This window comes from Girardinichthys multiradiatus, chromosome 14, assembly GCF_021462225.1.
Source record: "Girardinichthys multiradiatus isolate DD_20200921_A chromosome 14, DD_fGirMul_XY1, whole genome shotgun sequence".
In the NCBI taxonomy this organism is placed as follows: domain Eukaryota; kingdom Metazoa; phylum Chordata; class Actinopteri; order Cyprinodontiformes; family Goodeidae; genus Girardinichthys; species Girardinichthys multiradiatus.
In genome coordinates, this window is record NC_061807.1 from 9,641,057 (window position 1) to 9,658,302 (window position 17,246).

General features: G+C 39.2%; 1 protein-coding gene across 1 annotated transcript; it reads right to left on the reverse strand.

Moving 5' to 3' along the window:
• Positions 1-14,177: 14,177 nt before the first annotated feature.
• LOC124881021 lies at positions 14,178-15,585 on the reverse strand. Its single transcript, XM_047386505.1, has 4 exons — positions 15,261-15,585; positions 14,916-15,144; positions 14,632-14,812; positions 14,178-14,348 (listed from the first exon to the last, which is right to left on the reverse strand). Exons 1-4 carry the CDS (start codon positions 15,463-15,465, stop codon positions 14,178-14,180), a joined length of 786 nt encoding a protein of 261 aa, XP_047242461.1. The 5' UTR covers positions 15,466-15,585.
• Positions 15,586-17,246: the final 1,661 nt, after the last annotated feature.

The following is a 17,246-nucleotide window of genomic DNA, read 5'->3' on the forward strand; positions in this document are numbered from 1 at the left end:
ATTACAAATGCTACTCCTATTTTTTCATCTGTTTTTGATGCATCTGTGTAAATCTGGACATAATGATAGTAATTGTTTACATATTCTTGTATTATACTTGAATCTAATCTACATTTTGGATCCTTTTTCTTTTTCATCAATGCCATATCCACCACTGCTTCTGGTAACAGCCACGGTGGCACTACTGGCAAAGGCAACATTAAACTTATTTCTTTTTCATATATTTGAAATTTTTCTGCTATATTATTGATAATCCAACCAAAACTCTTAACTTGTTTTTTTTCTTTTTCCCAGCATGGTTTTAAAATATCACGTGTGGGATGATCCGGATTATTGCTTTGTAAGTTTATCCAGTAATTTATAGCTAACTGTTTCCTTCTTAGATCTAATGGCATCTCTCCCATCTCTACCTGAAGTGCTGCTATTGGACTGGTTCTGATTGCTCCTGTACAAATTCTTAAAGCTTGATGTTGTATATTGTCTAATTTTATAAGATGAGTGTTTGCTGCTGATCCATAAATTATACTTCCATAATCAATATTTGATCTAATTAATCCTGTATAAATTCTTTTTAATGATGTTCGATCTGCTCCCCAATCAATACCAGCCATACATCTCATAATGTTTAATATTCTTTTGCATTTATCTATGATTTTTTCTATATGTACTTTCCATATAATTTTTTCATCAAACCATATACCTAAAAATTTTATATTTTTTACTTGTTCTAAAACTTGATTGTATAATTTTAGTTTTATATTTTCTCTTTTCCTTTTCTGTGTGAACACCATTAGTTTTGTTTTTTCCACTGAGAATTTAAATCCCCATTGATTTGCCCATTGTTCTATTCTAATAATCTCATCCTGTATTTTCTTTTCAATAAATTTGATATTACGACCCCTTTTCCATATAGCTCCATCATCTGCAAATAGTGAGCAACCGACGTCCTTACCAATATTTTTAAATACATCATTTATCATTATAGAAAACAATAACGGACTTATAATACTTCCTTGAGGAGTACCATTATCTATTATATATTTATCTGACAATTCTTGACCAATTCTTACTTGTATTGTTCTATTTGATAAAAAATCTTTAATCCAGTTAAACATTTTTCCAGTAATACCCATTTTATTTAATTTAATTAATAATCCTTCAACCCACATCATGTCATATGCTTTTTCTATATCAAAAAATACAGCTACTACATTTTCTTTGTTTATTTGTGCTCTCCTAATTTCATATTCTAAACATAATGCAGAGTCATTTGTGCTTCTCCCTTTTCTAAACCCATTTTGATTTCTAGATATATATCCATTAATATTTAAATAATATGTTAATCTATTATTAATCATTTTTTCCATTATTTTACAAATATTTGATGTTAATGCGATTGGTCTATAATTTTCTGGTTTTGTGTTATCTTTTCCTGGTTTAGCTATTGGAATAATTATTGCTTCCTTCCAGCTCTGTGGCAGCTCTCCCTCCTCCCAGACTTTATTGTATAATTCTAATATTTTGTCTTTTGCTTTGTCATTAAGATGTTCTATCATCGTATAGTAAATTTGATCTTTTCCAGGTGATGTATTTTTTGTTTTCCTGGTTACAAAGTTCAATTCTCCTTGTGTAAATGGTTCATTTATTAATTTATTTGTATCTACATTATTTTGCATTAATTCTTTATATTTCATCTTTGTGATTTCCCTACCTTTCTTTCCCTCTTCACTAATATTATTTGAACTATGAATTTTACTAAATGTTTTAGCTAATATTTCTGCTTTTTCTTTATCTTCCATTATAGTTATATTATCTATTTTTAATATAGGATATCCATATTCTTTTCTAATACCCTTCATTCTTTTAATCGTTTTCCAAATTTGATCAATTTTTGTTTCTCTCCCTACGGTATTACAAAAGTTTCTCCAATATTCTCTTTTTGTATGTTTAATGATCTTTCTTACCTTTGCCTGCTTTCTTTTGTACTCAATTAAATTCTGATAAATTGGGTTACTTTTTAACATTTTAAATGCTTTATTTCTTAATTTTATTACTTCACTACAATCTTTTGTCCACCATGGCACAATTTTTTTATCGTTCTTTCTTCCTCCTTTTTTTATTGATTCTTCTGCAGCCTGTAATATTTTTTTACAGATATTTATATTTAAACTATTTATATCAATTGACTCATCTATTTCTTCCAATTTCTTTTGACTTAAATATTTAAATTTTTCCCAATCAGCCTTATTAAAGTTCCATCTTTTATATAATCCTGTATTCCTGTTATTTATTAATATTCCTGTTATGATTTTAATGGGGTAATGATCACTACCTACTGTTGTATCTTTGTCAATGTCCCACTCACAGTTATTAGCTAAACAATTTGATACTATTGTTAAATCAATCACAGATTCTGTACCTGTTTTTACATTAATTCTTGTTCCTTTTCCATCATTTATACATACCAAATTTTTTATTTCCATTATTTCTTCAATAACTTGTCCATTTTTATCATTACATTTTCCCCATAATGTGCTGTTAGCATTAAAATCTCCACACCAGATTACTTTTCCTTCTAAGTATCCCATTAATTCATCCATCAACTCAAATGATAATATTTTACATGGATTATAAAAATTTATTATTTTACACTTTTCCTTTTTATTGTAAATTTCAACTACTATATATTCTAACTCTTTGCCTTTTCCTAATATCTGATATTGTATCCCTTCTTTTATAAATATTCCACATCCTCCTCCACTTCCTTCTATTCTATCCCTTCTGATACTATTATACCCTTTAAACACAAAATCTAGGTTTGGCTTTAACCATGTCTCCTGTATACATATAATTTCTGGTTTTTCTTCAATTCCATCTATATACCCTTTAAATTCCTGTCCATTAGCGATTAAACTTCTTGCATTCCACTGTAATATTATCATATATTTCTATCAGCTGGGGTTCCTCCTTGCCTTCCATCTGTTTCCAACTTTTTATTAATGTTTTCCCAAGATCCTTCTTTAAACCCTAAGAACTTTTCTGCTCCTCTGACTATTATTTTAATCTTTTCTGTTTTGTGTTTAGCCTGTTCAGTGCAGTTAATGACATAAGCTATGAATAATATCAGTTTTTCCACAGACATTGTAACATTTTCCTCTGATTCTACTTTTCTTTGTTGATAATCTTGAATCCTAATTTGACCTTCATCCCTTGATCTTTCTTTCTGTACATTTTTGACTGCTTCGGCATAGCTTATGTTTTTAGTCATTTTAATTTGTTGGATTTCTTTTGCTTTCTTCCTTACCTCACATCCCCCGAATGTAACTCTATGTTGCCCTCCACAATTGCAACATTTTTCCTGCACTTCTTCCCCACAATCTTCAATTCTGTGATCTTCTCCACACTTTGGACATCTTTGTTTTCCTTTACAGACAGCTGCTATATGACCATATCTCTGACATTTAAAACATCTTAGTGGTGGAGGAATGAAAGGCCTCACAGAAAAACTCAGATATCCTATTTTAACATTTTGTGGCAACACCTTTTCTTCAAAATCTATTAAAATTGACAGGCTTCCTACTCTTTCACCATTTACATTTTTTGTCAGTCTTTTGAGATTTTTTACCTTTGCACCAACAATGCTTTTTTTTAACTTGTCTATATCTTCCTCCATAGGAATGCCATAAATTACCCCCCGAATGATTTTATCTTCTCCTATAATCTTCCTCTCTGTCACTGTTTTCTTGCAAATGTTTTCAACTTGTAAAGCCTTTCTTCTTTGTTCTTCAGTTTTACACACCACCAGTATATTTCCATCTCTCAAGACCTTCACCATTTCAACATCTCCTATCTTTTTTTTAATTTCTCTAGAAAGTGAAATAGGACTCAGGTTCTCTTTTTCTTCTTCATTTTTTATCTTTAATATTATTTTACATTCTTCCCTTCCGATTTTCCTCCTAACTACTCTCTCTTCTTCAGAACTGTTTTCTTCCAACTCTCTTTTATTCCTTTGGCTGTCTAACATTTTCCCTTCTTCTGCTTTACCTCTTCCGCGTCCTCTCCCTCTACTTACTGGCGTCCATTCATCAAAGTCCATATTATCCTCCTGTGTGTCCATTCTGAACCATTCACATACCAGTTTATGCCTTTTACTGCCACTTCCAAAAGTAAATAATTTCTACCACTGTGGGGTTCTTAGTAGACCAACGTTTTCAGATCGAAGTTTCGCGCCAAGATCCTGCCTCCAACCAATCCTTTTCCGGGTTCAACCAACAACACCGCCGACCGCACACACACTCGACCCGCTCACCACCGTCTCGGCATCAGCGATCCCAGCCTTTTCACACCCAAACAATGCCTCTTCTTCTTCTTCTTCTTATAATGGCGGTTGGCAAACAACTGAAGGAGGCCTTACCGCCACCAACTGGTAAGGTGTGTGAACCACATGACATCTATACACAGATCCTTCTCAAAATATTAGCATATTGTGATAAAGTTCATTATTTTCCATAATGTAATGATGAAAATTTAACATTCATATATTTTAGATTCATTGCACACTAACTGAAATATTTCAGGTCTTTTATTGTCTTAATACGGATTATTTTGGCATACAGCTCATGAAAACCCAAAATTCCTATCTCACAAAATTAGCATATTATTAAAAGGGTCTCTAAACGAGCTATGAACCTAATCATCTGAATCAACGAGTTAACTCTAAACACCTGCAAAAGATTCCTGAGGCCTTTAAAACTCCCAGCCTGGTTCATCACTCAAAACCCCAATCATGGGTAAGACTGCCGACCTGACTGCTGTCCAGAAGGCCACTATTGACACCCTCAAGCAAGAGGGTAAGACACAGAAATAAATTTCTGAACGAATAGGCTGTTCCCAGAGTGCTGTATCAAGGCACCTCAGTGGGAAGTCTGTGGGAAGGAAAAAGTGTGGCAGAAAACGCTGCACAACGAGAAGAAGTGACCGGACCCTGAGGAAGATTGTGGAGAAGGGCCGATTCCAGACCTTGGGGGACCTGCGGAAGCAGTGGACTGAGTCTGGAGTAGAAACATCCAGAGCCACCGTGCACAGGCGTGTGCAGGAAATGGGCTACAGGTGCCGCATTCCCCAGGTCAAGCCACTTTTGAACCAGAAACAGCGGCAGAAGCGCCTGACCTGGGCTACAGAGAAGCAGCACTGGACTGTTGCTCAGTGGTCCAAAGTACTTTTTTCGGATGAAAGCAAATTCTGCATGTCATTCGGAAATCAAGGTGCCAGAGTCTGGAGGAAGACTGGGGAGAAGGAAATGCCAAAATGCCAGAAGTCCGGTGTCAAGTACCCACAGTCAGTGATGGTCTGGGGTGCCGTGTCAGCTGCTGGTGTTGGTCCACTGTGTTTTATCAAGGGCAGGGTCAATGCAGCTAGCTATCAGGAGATTTTGGAGCACTTCATGCTTCCATCTGCTGAAAAGCTTTATGGAGATGAAGATTTCATTTTTCAGCACGACCTGGCACCTGCTCACAGTGCCAAAACCACTGGTAAATGGTTTACTGACCATGGTATCACTGTGCTCAATTGGCCTGCTAACTCTCCTGACCTGAACCCCATAGAGAATCTGTGGGATATTGTGAAGAGAACGTTGAGAGACTCAAGACCCAACACTCTGGATGAGCTAAAGGCCGCTATCGAAGCATCCTGGGCCTCCATAAGACCTCAGCAGTGCCACAGGCTGATTGCCTCCATGCCACGCTGCATTGAAGCAGTCATTTCTGCAAAAGGATTCCTGACCAAGTATTGAGTGCATAACTGTACATGATTATTTGAAGGTTGACGTTTTTTGTATTAAAAACACTTTTCTTTTATTGGTCGGATGAAATATGCTAATTTTGTGAGATAGGAATTTTGGGTTTTCATGAGCTGTATGCCAAAATCATCCGTATTAAGACAATAAAAGACCTGAAATATTTCAGTTAGTGTGCAATGAATCTAAAATATATGAATGTTACATTTTCATCATGACATTATGGAAAATAATGAACTTTATCACAATATGCTAATATTTTGAGAAGGACCTGTACATACCGCTTCATACACTAAATTCTATTATACAACTAACACTGTTTTAAAACATAAAATATAGCCTGATATCCTCTGTGTTCTGAATCTTTTGCAATAAATCAACAATGTCTAATTTCATTTTCATATTACTAAGATTGCTAACCAACTTATTCCTCTGGACCTGATATTTCCTACAATGTAAAATAATATGTTCTATTGTCTTATCTTCCTCGCACTCACATTTCCCTGTTTGATCTTTTCCTTTTATAAAAAGGTTCTATTCTAAGACGTGATATAATTGTCTCTTCTCTCCTGTTTCATTCTGTTTTTCTTATTTCTCTCTTTGAGCGGCTGGTGTTGAAGCACCTGAAAGACATCACAGGCCCTCTGCTGGACCCCCTGCAATTTGCTTACCGAGCAAACAGGTCGGCAGATGATGCTGTTAACTTAGGTCTACACTTCATCCTGCAACACCTCAACCACCCAGGGACGTGTGCCAGGATCCTGTTTGTAGACTTCAGCTCGGCCTTCAACACCATCATACCAGACATCCTCCACCAGAAGCTCACACAGCTCAACATCCCAGCCTCCAACTGTCAGTGGATCAACAGCTTCCTGACGGACTGACAGCAGCAGGTGAGACTGGGGAGCATCTTCTCCTGATCCAGATCAATAAGTACTGGTGCCCCCCAGGGGTGTGTTCTATCCCCACTCCTCTTCTCTCTGTACACAAATGACTGCACCTCATCGGACTCGTCCGTGAAACTCCTTAAGTTTGCAGATGACACCACTGTCATTGGACTGATCCAGGACGGTGATGAGTCTGCTACAGACAGCAGGTGGATCGGCTGGTACACTGGTGCGGTCAGAACTACCTTGAACTGAACCCACTCAAGACTGTGGAAATGGTGGTGGACTTTCGGAGAACACCACCCCTATACACCCCCCTCACCATCCTCAACAACACTGTATCGGCCGTGGACCACTTCGGGTTCTTAGGAACCACCATCTCTGAGGACCTGAGATGGTCTTCACACATAGACACTGTTCGAAAGAAGGCCCAGCAGAGACTGTACTTCCTGAGGCAACTCAAGAAGTTCAACCTTCCACAGGAGCTGCTGGTCATCTTCTACACTGCCATCATTCACCATCTCAATGTGGTTTGGCTCATCCACAAAACAGGACAGGTCCAGACTGCAACGAATAATCAGGACTGCAGAGAGAATAATTAGAGCTGACCTTCCCTCCATCCAGGACTTATACAGGTCTAGGGTCAAGAAAAGAGCTGCCAAAATCTCTGCAGACCCCACACACCCTGCACATAAACTGTTTAGAGCTTTACCTTCAGGCCGCCGCTACAGAGCACTGTTTAATAAAACCAGCCGCCACAGAGACAGTTTCTTCCCCCAGGCTGTTTCTCTGATGAACATTCAATAGAGTACAGAACAACAGCATACAGATGCTGCAAATGCACCTTTTTTATTAGATATGTGTATATTGTACATTGTAAATATGTATATTCTGTAATGCAAAAACAGAACAAAAGAGCAAAGTGTACCGGAGTCAAATTCCTTGTTTGTATGTACGAACGTGGCAATAAAGCTGATTCTGATTTCATTCCCCATAACCCCGTGACATGCTGGAAGCCATATTAAATAATCTATAAGCCCCATCATAATGATTCTATAAAGTGTTTGTTGTATTTCAATTAATATATCTGGTCAACTATCTGATTGACTATGTTGCAAACTGGTCAATGATGAACTAGACTCTGAGCAAATGATTGATTTTAATAGTCTAACCTCTTCAACCCACTGAACTGCTAGAAGTAATCTAAATGAATTTCATCAGCTTTAGAATTTATTATCCATCCAAAGCTTTTAATTTTTTCCTTTTCCCAACTTGTTGTAAGCACTTTTAATGTTGGATGGTCATTCCTTTGTCCTTGTAAATTTGCCCAATAATTCAATGATAACTGGTCCCTTCTAAATTTAAGAAGCATTTCTCCCATTTCAACTTGTAATGCTGCTATTGAAGTTGTTTTAAAAGCACCTGTACATATTCTTAAAGCTTGATATTCAATATAATTTAGCTTTTGGAGATTTGGATCTGCTGCTGAATTATAAACTATGCACCCATAATCCAAGACTGACCTAATTAATCCAGTATAAATGGCTTTCAATGCCTTTCTATCAGCTCCCCCACTCGGCTACAACACCTCATTATATTTAACACCTTCCTACATTTATCTAATATTTTCTTAATGTGTACACCCCATGTCATTCTTTCATCAACCCACAACCCAAGAAACTTAAATTGTTTAACTCTTTCCAACGCCTGATCATATAATTTCAACTTGATTTTTTCATCAACTCTTTTCCGTGTAAAAAACATTATTTCAGTTTTTTCCACAGAAAACTTAAAATCCCATTTATATGACCATTTTTCTACAACTGAAATTTCCCCCTGCAGCTTCTGTACAATACATTTTAAATTCCTTCCCCTTTTCCACATTGCTCCATCATCAGCAAAAATGAAAATCCCATTCCACCCCTACTTCCTCAAACACATTAATTATAACAGAAGAAAATAACGGGCTTACTATGCTTCCCTGTGGTGTCCCATTTTCTATATTCAATCTCTCAGAATACTCCTTTCCTATCCTCACTTGTATTTGTCTTCCTTCTAAAAAATTCTCAAGCCATCTAAACATACGACCATTTATACCCATTCTCCTAATTTTCATTAATAACCCTTCCCTCCACACCATATCATATGCTCTTTCAATATCAAAAAATACCACCTCAACACTCTCTTTATTCACTATTCACTTGAGCCTTTCTAATCTTGTTATGGGAAAATACTTTTAATGCTCTGACCCTCTGTGTTTGGTTACTTAAGAGCAGATGGGCTCTAAATTCATTATCAGGAATTTTATGGTTAACAGTCCCTGAAGTGTTGTATCCCAAGGGATGGTAGATGGGTGCCCTCATAAATAACTTTGTTACCTCTGACCCGGGGAGGGCATAGGGGCTATATTTCCAAACTCTTTTTAAGTTGAGGTAACACCCATCATACTGGTATAAATACTGTCTGTAAATTCTGTTCGGGGCTCTGCTTCACTGACTAAGCTCAGTGACAGGGTCTTCAAATGCTGAATGCCTTTCAATAAACTTATAAAGACAAAGTCCGGTCCTTCTCTTGTTAATGAGTTGACGTCTCTCCCACTTTGATAAGAAAAATCCACAACAATTTTGGCATCACCAACAGGATCTAACGTGCCAGAGGAATCCGCAGGAGGGGATAAGGACGCTTGGCCAGCCTGAAGACTAAGTTGTCCTCAGTCCACCTCCATTTAACAGAGGGGAGTCCTGGTGCCTGCCTGCGGCTTCTGGCCGATCGGATCCGGACCATAGATCTGCAAATATATCTGGTTGAGAAGTTGCTGTGTATGATATAATATATATATATTTTTTATTACACATTAACCATGTCGAGGTAGGAAAACTTTACTGGCTGTCCGTTAACTCTTACATTACTCCTCACTTCTCATCGACTCTTTTTATTTGGCACCCCAAAGGACAATCCTCAGTCAGAGATCAGTTGTACGTTTCCACAACTTTATTAAAACCAATCTGAATTCAGAGAGGAGACACCACACTTACACGGGTACCTGGAAACGTCTGTGTGTTGTCTCCTTTGGAGGTGCGCCACAATACCTTTATATACCCCTCACTGCTATGCAGTACTCATACACCATCATTCTGTCTGTGGATGTCTCCTCGCAACAATATAACAGTTCCTTATGTCCAAATAAGGAGTGTTTCTGGTTATTCTCTTCTAGCTTGTCCTCCCCTATCTTTTTCACCCCCATCTGGTAATCCCTTGTCATCCACCATTTTATGACCTTGGACTTTCTATGCTTCACTCCCTAAGCTTGACTCCCCTATATCTGCACACAGGTTACACACATAGATAGTTTATATTCTACATTGCACACATAGATAGTTTATATTCTACAATCCCCCTTTTGAACTCTTATAAAAGAGTTCACAATCTAAAACGTCCTTCTAAGAATAAGTACAAATAAGTAAAAATATTACTGTACCACCTGTAACACAAGAAAATCATTAAGAAAACATGCATCCATCTTATCATGCGTCCATGAATTCACACTCCGAGTCCTCATCCTGGTTAAGGTCAATTTGCAACAGTGGCATTGTTATCTTTGGATCCCTCTGCTCAATTGCAGAGGTGATGAGTCACACCATCAGAGAACGAATGCATAGTACACAACAACATCCACAGGTCACCATTATCGCTACAAATACTGCAACAGAAATCATCATAGACATTATCAAACCCTTCCAGTGTCCAAACATGCCTGTCATCCACACAAAGTTAAATCATAACCTGAAAAAGATACAGAAACATCAAAATGTAATATAAAATGATGTCAAACGGTGTCTTCTGGGGTGGGAGGGAAGCTCCACCACTCCCAGTGAGAGAGAAACTCAATCACTTCCACCTCTTCTTCTGCTGTTCTTCTTCTGTCTTCAGCTCTCAGGGCAGACTGACCCTGAGCTAATTTCTCTCACCCGGGGATTATTCTGCCCCTTCTTGGGTGAGAGAAGTGAGATTATCTTTTCCTGTGTTTTCGCTCAGATCTTCCTGAACCTGAGAAAGGGATCGTTGAGGTGGTTCTGCTCCTGCACACTGGCTCCAGTGATACCAAGTATCACCTTTGCCCTTCAGCCTGACTGCATGGGTTGTCCTCTCTGTGACCTGAAATGGACCGGTCCACCTTGGCTCTGACCACTTTCTTTTGATGACTTTCAGGAGGACCCACTCGGCTTCCGATGTGGTGGTTCCGACCCTGGTCTCTGGTTCTGCTGGGATCTGTTTGGAGAAAGCTGTAACAAGACTGTGGAGAGATCTGTAATAATCACGATGAGACATAGATTGTTCACACTCAGTGAGAAACGGTAACCTTGTTTGGGGGCCTGGAAATGGCCTACCTGTTTGCAGCTCGCGGAGTCCAACCATGTTTCTGATTTATAGAACTCCGTATAGACATCAGAGCTAATGGTAAGGCAGTAACCCAATTCATTTTGGTCTGTGCACAGATTTTAGCCAATTTGGTTTTAAGGGTTTGATTCATTCTTTCAACCTTCCCCTGTGACTGTGGATGGTACACAGAGCCAAATGAGTGTTTCAGTCCCAGAAATGTTTCCACTTCCTTGAGTTCTTCATTTTTGAAATGTATTCTGTTGTCAGACCTTATTTTAGCTGGGAAACCATGTCTAGGGATATAATGATTTACCACCGATTTACTGTCTTCCTTTTTTGTAGGCCATGCCTCCGGCCATCCAGTAAATGCATCCATACACACCAACAGATATCTGAACCCATTTACTCTCTCAGTCATGTCTGTATAATCCATGACAACCTCTTTTCCTGCTATTGGGTCTACTGGGAACTTTCCAGGTGCTGGCTTCAAGGTTGGTCTAACATTGAACTGCCTGCACATCTCACATGAATTAATCCAATGCACTGCCATTGGTTTAAAAAAAAAGGGTGCCACCAGTGTTCAAGATTTTTCAACATTTGAATTGTTCCCACATGTCCTACTCCGTGTGCTTCTTCTAGGGCTACTTTAGTAAGACCTGGTGGCAAGATGGGACGTCCGTCTGGGCTTCTCCAGACACCACTTTGGTCCTCTGACCCCCCTCGGGCCTTCCAAACTGATTTTTCCTTAGGACCGGCCCCCTTTTGTAATTTCATTATTTCTTCCAGGGTGGGTTCTGGTGTCCACCCTGCTTCTGAACACAGCATTATGTGCTTGGGCTGATATCCTGCACCCTGTTTAGCAGCCTGGTCAGCTGCCTGATTACCTTGTGCTACTCTGATGTTACTGCTGTCATGTCCTTCTGCATCATGCCTAAAACAACAACCATCTGTGAACAGTTGTCTCACCTGAGGTCCCTCAAGGGGGTTGGCTTCTAAATCTCGTCTTATCTTTTCTGTCCTGCTAACCAGCTCTTCACATTGATGTGGTTCCTCCTGTGTTATTCCATCCGCCATGTTGATTCCCTCGTGAGTGTAGGTTATGTTGGTGCCTCCAAGATTTTGCTGAGCCTGTGTTGTCTCAGAGCTGTCATGGTGAAACTTTGAGAGTTCACATATGCCACCACACTGTGAGTTGTTAAAACATTCAGAGGGTGTCCCATCCATACCTGTCAAGTTTTGGATTTGAAAATAAGGGAAATGTTCTGGGGCCCGCTGCTAGCCATCCCACTAACCCGACCAAGCTCCAGTATCCCTTGCATTTTAGCACAGGTGTACAAGATATCTAAAATTACCACTTGTCAACCACTAACAGACTACAATAAGCCTACCTTTGTTGACACTGAAATGTTGTGGACATTTCTATGTTATAACAGAGCCTAAATGAAACACAAAAGGGGTTCAAGCACATTTATTTATTTAACACATTTTCAGTTTATATGTACATTGCTTGTCTTTAGGTTAAACATTTACATTTTGTTTTCATTACACATTTTATTTTAATTTCTCATGTTCACTCAGGTGGCTCTCTGGCATTCACTAAAGACTTATACAGATTTGGCCTGGGCCAGAGTGGTTGATTTTACATGACAGTAAAGCACAAACCGTGCTGTTGTCTAATGACATCCTATTCTCTGTAACAATCTTTCTTACCATACTGAACACTCTTTCATAACTGGCATTGCTGTGGGAAATGCATAGTAAAGCCTTCATTAATCTTGGCAGCTCACTGAACCTCACATCCTTCCCTACCAGACCCCAGAATCTGTCAGTTTTGTCTTCTTGTGGGAGGTCCTTGCTATCTGTCACCTGGTAGTCAATGAGTTCCTCTCTCAGCCTATCCTCACTCAAGCTCAACTGAGGGAAAAGGGCCCCTAGCCTTGCCACTGTAATGTAAAACAAGTGTTTGACTGAACATTGCAGATCTAAACCATGCAATATTTATTTATTCATTTAATCAATGAGGAACTGACTCTAACATCTACCTGTCCCTGGAGTAATGTCAAGGTGAGCAGCAGGGTTCAGCACTTTCATGTCCTTCAGGAGTGGATGGTCAAGAGGAAAGGAGGAGAACATCTTCTGAAGCACTGCTTCATAGAATCTTCTCACAGATCTACTACAGCATAAGAGTAAAAACAACATAAGAGTAAACAAAAAACACTACAGCCTATAATCTCATACTGTGAAAAGATGATATAATTATATAACTGCTGGGTAATATACTCACTGAAAGATTTTCTTCTCCGCTGACACAGGGAGCTCTTTCCTTGCCATGAATGCCTTTGTTTCTGCTCCTATAAAGAGCTCTTCATCAGCCAACTGATGTCCTTCTCCATACTCCACCTCCTTGAGAGGTACACCCACGTTGGCCCTGGCTGGTGTGGAGATATATAATGTGTGTGCATTATTATTATTATGTTCATAACCAGTGTGGGAAATAAAATGTATAATCTGTGTTTGTGGCCTGCAGAATTGTTGTTGCACAAACTTGGCCTTGAGTGTGGTGAAGCAGAAAAATACTGAAGAGCTGTAGGGGTGGGAGAAGGATGTGAGAAGATTAACAGGCCAAGTACTCCCTTCTCATATCAGCAGAAAAGCAGAGTGCAGGTGCAGGATAATAGCTTTCTTAATATGGTAAGCCGGAACAGTTTGTACGTAACTATATGTGTGAAAAAACTGTAAAACAGGGCGCTGCCCATTTTTATGTGTGTTTTAATAAAAGCAATGACCCCAGCGAGAAGCTCCGAAGTCGTCTCAGTGTGTGTTGTGATCACATGACAGAGAGCTTCCCCTGGGCCAGGTACTTGAGTAACATACAGCTGTCTCCGTGTGATTTATTCTAATGTCTTGTGAATTCTTTCAGCTTACGGTGAATAAACGAACACGCAGAAGACCCCTTAGGGGGGTGCTTCAACACTGGTATGAGGAACCCCAGGATCCTCTTGATCAGCCTGCACATCTCCTCTTCAAGTCTGTGAATCTGCACGCCCTCTGACTGAAGAAAATATAATTGGTCACACTGTAATAAAAAGGCTACAATAAGTACAACCATATTTAATTCATCCAATATGATTGACACCCACTTGGAAGACAATATTAAATTCAGATAAAGGCTTAAGGGCAACACTCAGGAACATGAAGTAAGCCTTCACGATTGGATCACGCAGATGGCTTGCTAGATCGCGCACTTTGGCACCCCTCTCCACCTCCTCATGACTGTTAAAGTAGGCCTACAGTACATATGGACACAGGATGGCAATTCATGGTTAAAATGGAAATCTAGCATAGTTAACTGTGTATATAACTGCTGGAGTTACCATCCTTACCTGTAGTGCATCCCACTGGTTCAACACTCTCTGGATGCAGGTTAGCACACACAGCCATCTGGTGCTGCAGTACCTGAGGAGCTTCAGGTGGTCTGAATCAGTGAAATCTACAAACCCTTTGTACAGTTCACATCGTTTTGCACTGAAAGATAAAAAAATGTTAATAAGTGATGTCTTCCACCAGTACCTGGGCTGCTCTGATGCCACAGCCAGTGGCCAGTTGTGCTAGGTGGCAGATGCAGCCAAGGTCCTGGACGTGGGGCTGGCTCTGTTTCAATCTGCTGATAACAGAGTTGTATCTGCCTTTCATGACACTCGCATTATCAGAGTTAAAGGCTATCAGGTTCTCCCATGGGATGCCTCTTTTTCTATTGATAACAGAAAAAAATGCCATAAAACGTATTAGATAAAACGTATGGTTATAATTACATGCAAACTATTACACACGTCAACACAGTGCAGTTCCCTTACCTTAGTGCTTCACTCAGTTTTTCATACAGATTTTCTGCATTTCCCACGTTGCATACAGGCATCTCCATGAATCTTGTAACGACCTGCAGAGTGGCCTCATCGTAGAGTATAGTTAGGATGACGAATTCTTTATTTGCTTTTCTGTTGTTCGATTCGTCGCACATCACAGAAAATGGCTGAGATCGGCATGTTTTGGCCAACTTGTCATCTAGCTCTGCTGCTATGGCACCTGTTGAGAGAGCCCAGTAATTAAAATTAGCTAACTCACCCTACAATATGCATACGGGACATTGTTAAATAGGCATATGCATAAACAATACTCACACTTAATTTGACTCAGCTTACCTTTGATGAGTTGGGTAGCCTTGGTTTTGCCCGCTGAGAATTTTCGTGCGATAGCAGAGTCCGGGAACATTTCAGCTACACACTTATTGAAGTCATCACAGAAGTTGAAAGCAACATTGTTTTTGGCACACAGCATTGCCATTTTAACCTCCGCATTTATGACCTGGTCTGCCTCGGTGGTATTTCTAGTCACAAATGTTGACATCGCCTGGGCATGTTTCTGTGCCTCTAGCCAGTGCTTGTGCTTGGTCGATATTTCATGCTGACTGATGTCGTTCCTTCCCCTGTGGGAGACACTAAAATCGCAGTTACAAATCTTACAGAACTCCTGATCATATCATTTCAACTTGATTTTTTCATCAAATCTTTTCCGTGTAAAAAACATTATTTTAGTTTTTTCCACAGAAAACTTAAAACCCCATTTATATGACCATTTTTCTACAACTGAAATTGCCCCCTGCAGCTTCTTTACAATAAATTTTAAATCCTTACCCTTTTCCACATTGCTCCATCATCAGCAGTGAAAATCCCATTCCACCCCCTACTTCTTTAAACACATCATTAATTATAACAGAAAATAATAACGGGCTTACTATGCTTCCCTGTGGTGTCCCATTTTCTATATTCAATCTCTCAGAATACTTCTTCCCTATCCTCACTTGTATTTGTCTTCCTTCTATAAAATTTTCAAGCCATCTAAACATACAACCATTTATACCCATTCTTCTAATTTTCATTAATAACCCTTCCCTTCACATCATATCATATGCTCTTTCAATATTAAAAAATACCGCCTCAACACTCTCTTTATTCACTTGAGCATTTCTAATCTTGTTATGGGAAAATTATTTTAATTCTCTGACCTTCTTTTTACCTCTCTCACCTCTGACCTCTGTCTTTGGTTACTTAAGAGCAGATGGGCTCTAAATTCATTATCAGGGGTTTTATGGTTAACACTCCCTGAAGTGTTGTATCTCAAGGGATGGTAGATGGGTGCCCTCATAAATAACTTTGTTACCTCTGACCCGGGGAGGGTCTAAGGGCTATATTTCCAAACTCTTTTTAAGTTGAGGTAACACCCACATATTGGTATAAATACTGTCTGTAAATTCTGTTCGGGGCTCTGCTTCACTGACTGAGCTCAGTGACAGGGTCTTCAAATGCTGAATGCCTTTGAATAAACTTATAAAGACAAAGTCCGGTCTTCCTCTTGTTAATGAGTTGACGTCTCTCCCACTTTGATAAGAAAAATCCACAACAATTTTGGCGTCACGAACAGGATCTAATGTGCCAGAGGAATCCGCAGGAGGGGATAAGGACGCCTGGCCAGCCAGGAGACTAAGTTGTCCTCAGTCCACTTCTATTTAACAGAGGGGAGTCCTGGTGCCTGCCTGCGGCTTCTGGCCGATCGGATCCGGACCATAAATCTGCAAATATATGTGGGTGAAAAGTTGCTCTGTATGATATAATATATATATTTTTTTATTACACATTAACCATCATCTCCTAAGTAATTGATTAGGTTCTGGAGTTGGGAGAAGGAGGACATCGGCTGAGGGCCAGGTTACCCTGTAAGGAATACAGGGAGGTTCTTATTGGTAACAATAAGATAAAGCAAAACAAAGGGTTTTGCAGGTGTTTTTTTTTTTGCAAATTTCTACACCTTATAAAGGAGAAAAGCCAGACGGCAGACGTGCCGCTGAACAGGTAAAAAACATGTTTCCGGAACCTCAAAGGCATCAGCGGTGGGTCCTTCTCCAGACTCTGCGATTTATAAAATAATGAAAGGAAAAGGTGGAGATGATTGTGTTAAATGTGCTTTAATTTGGGAAGATAAGTTTGGTTTTCCACAGGGTGGAAGTTTGAGTGTAAATCAGTTAAATAAAGTAAAACAGTTGATAGATGGAGATTGGGAGAAAAATAAAAATAAGAACAAGATTAAAAAGGACAGAGTGCATCAATTAAGGGGTTAAAGAGTTAAAACTT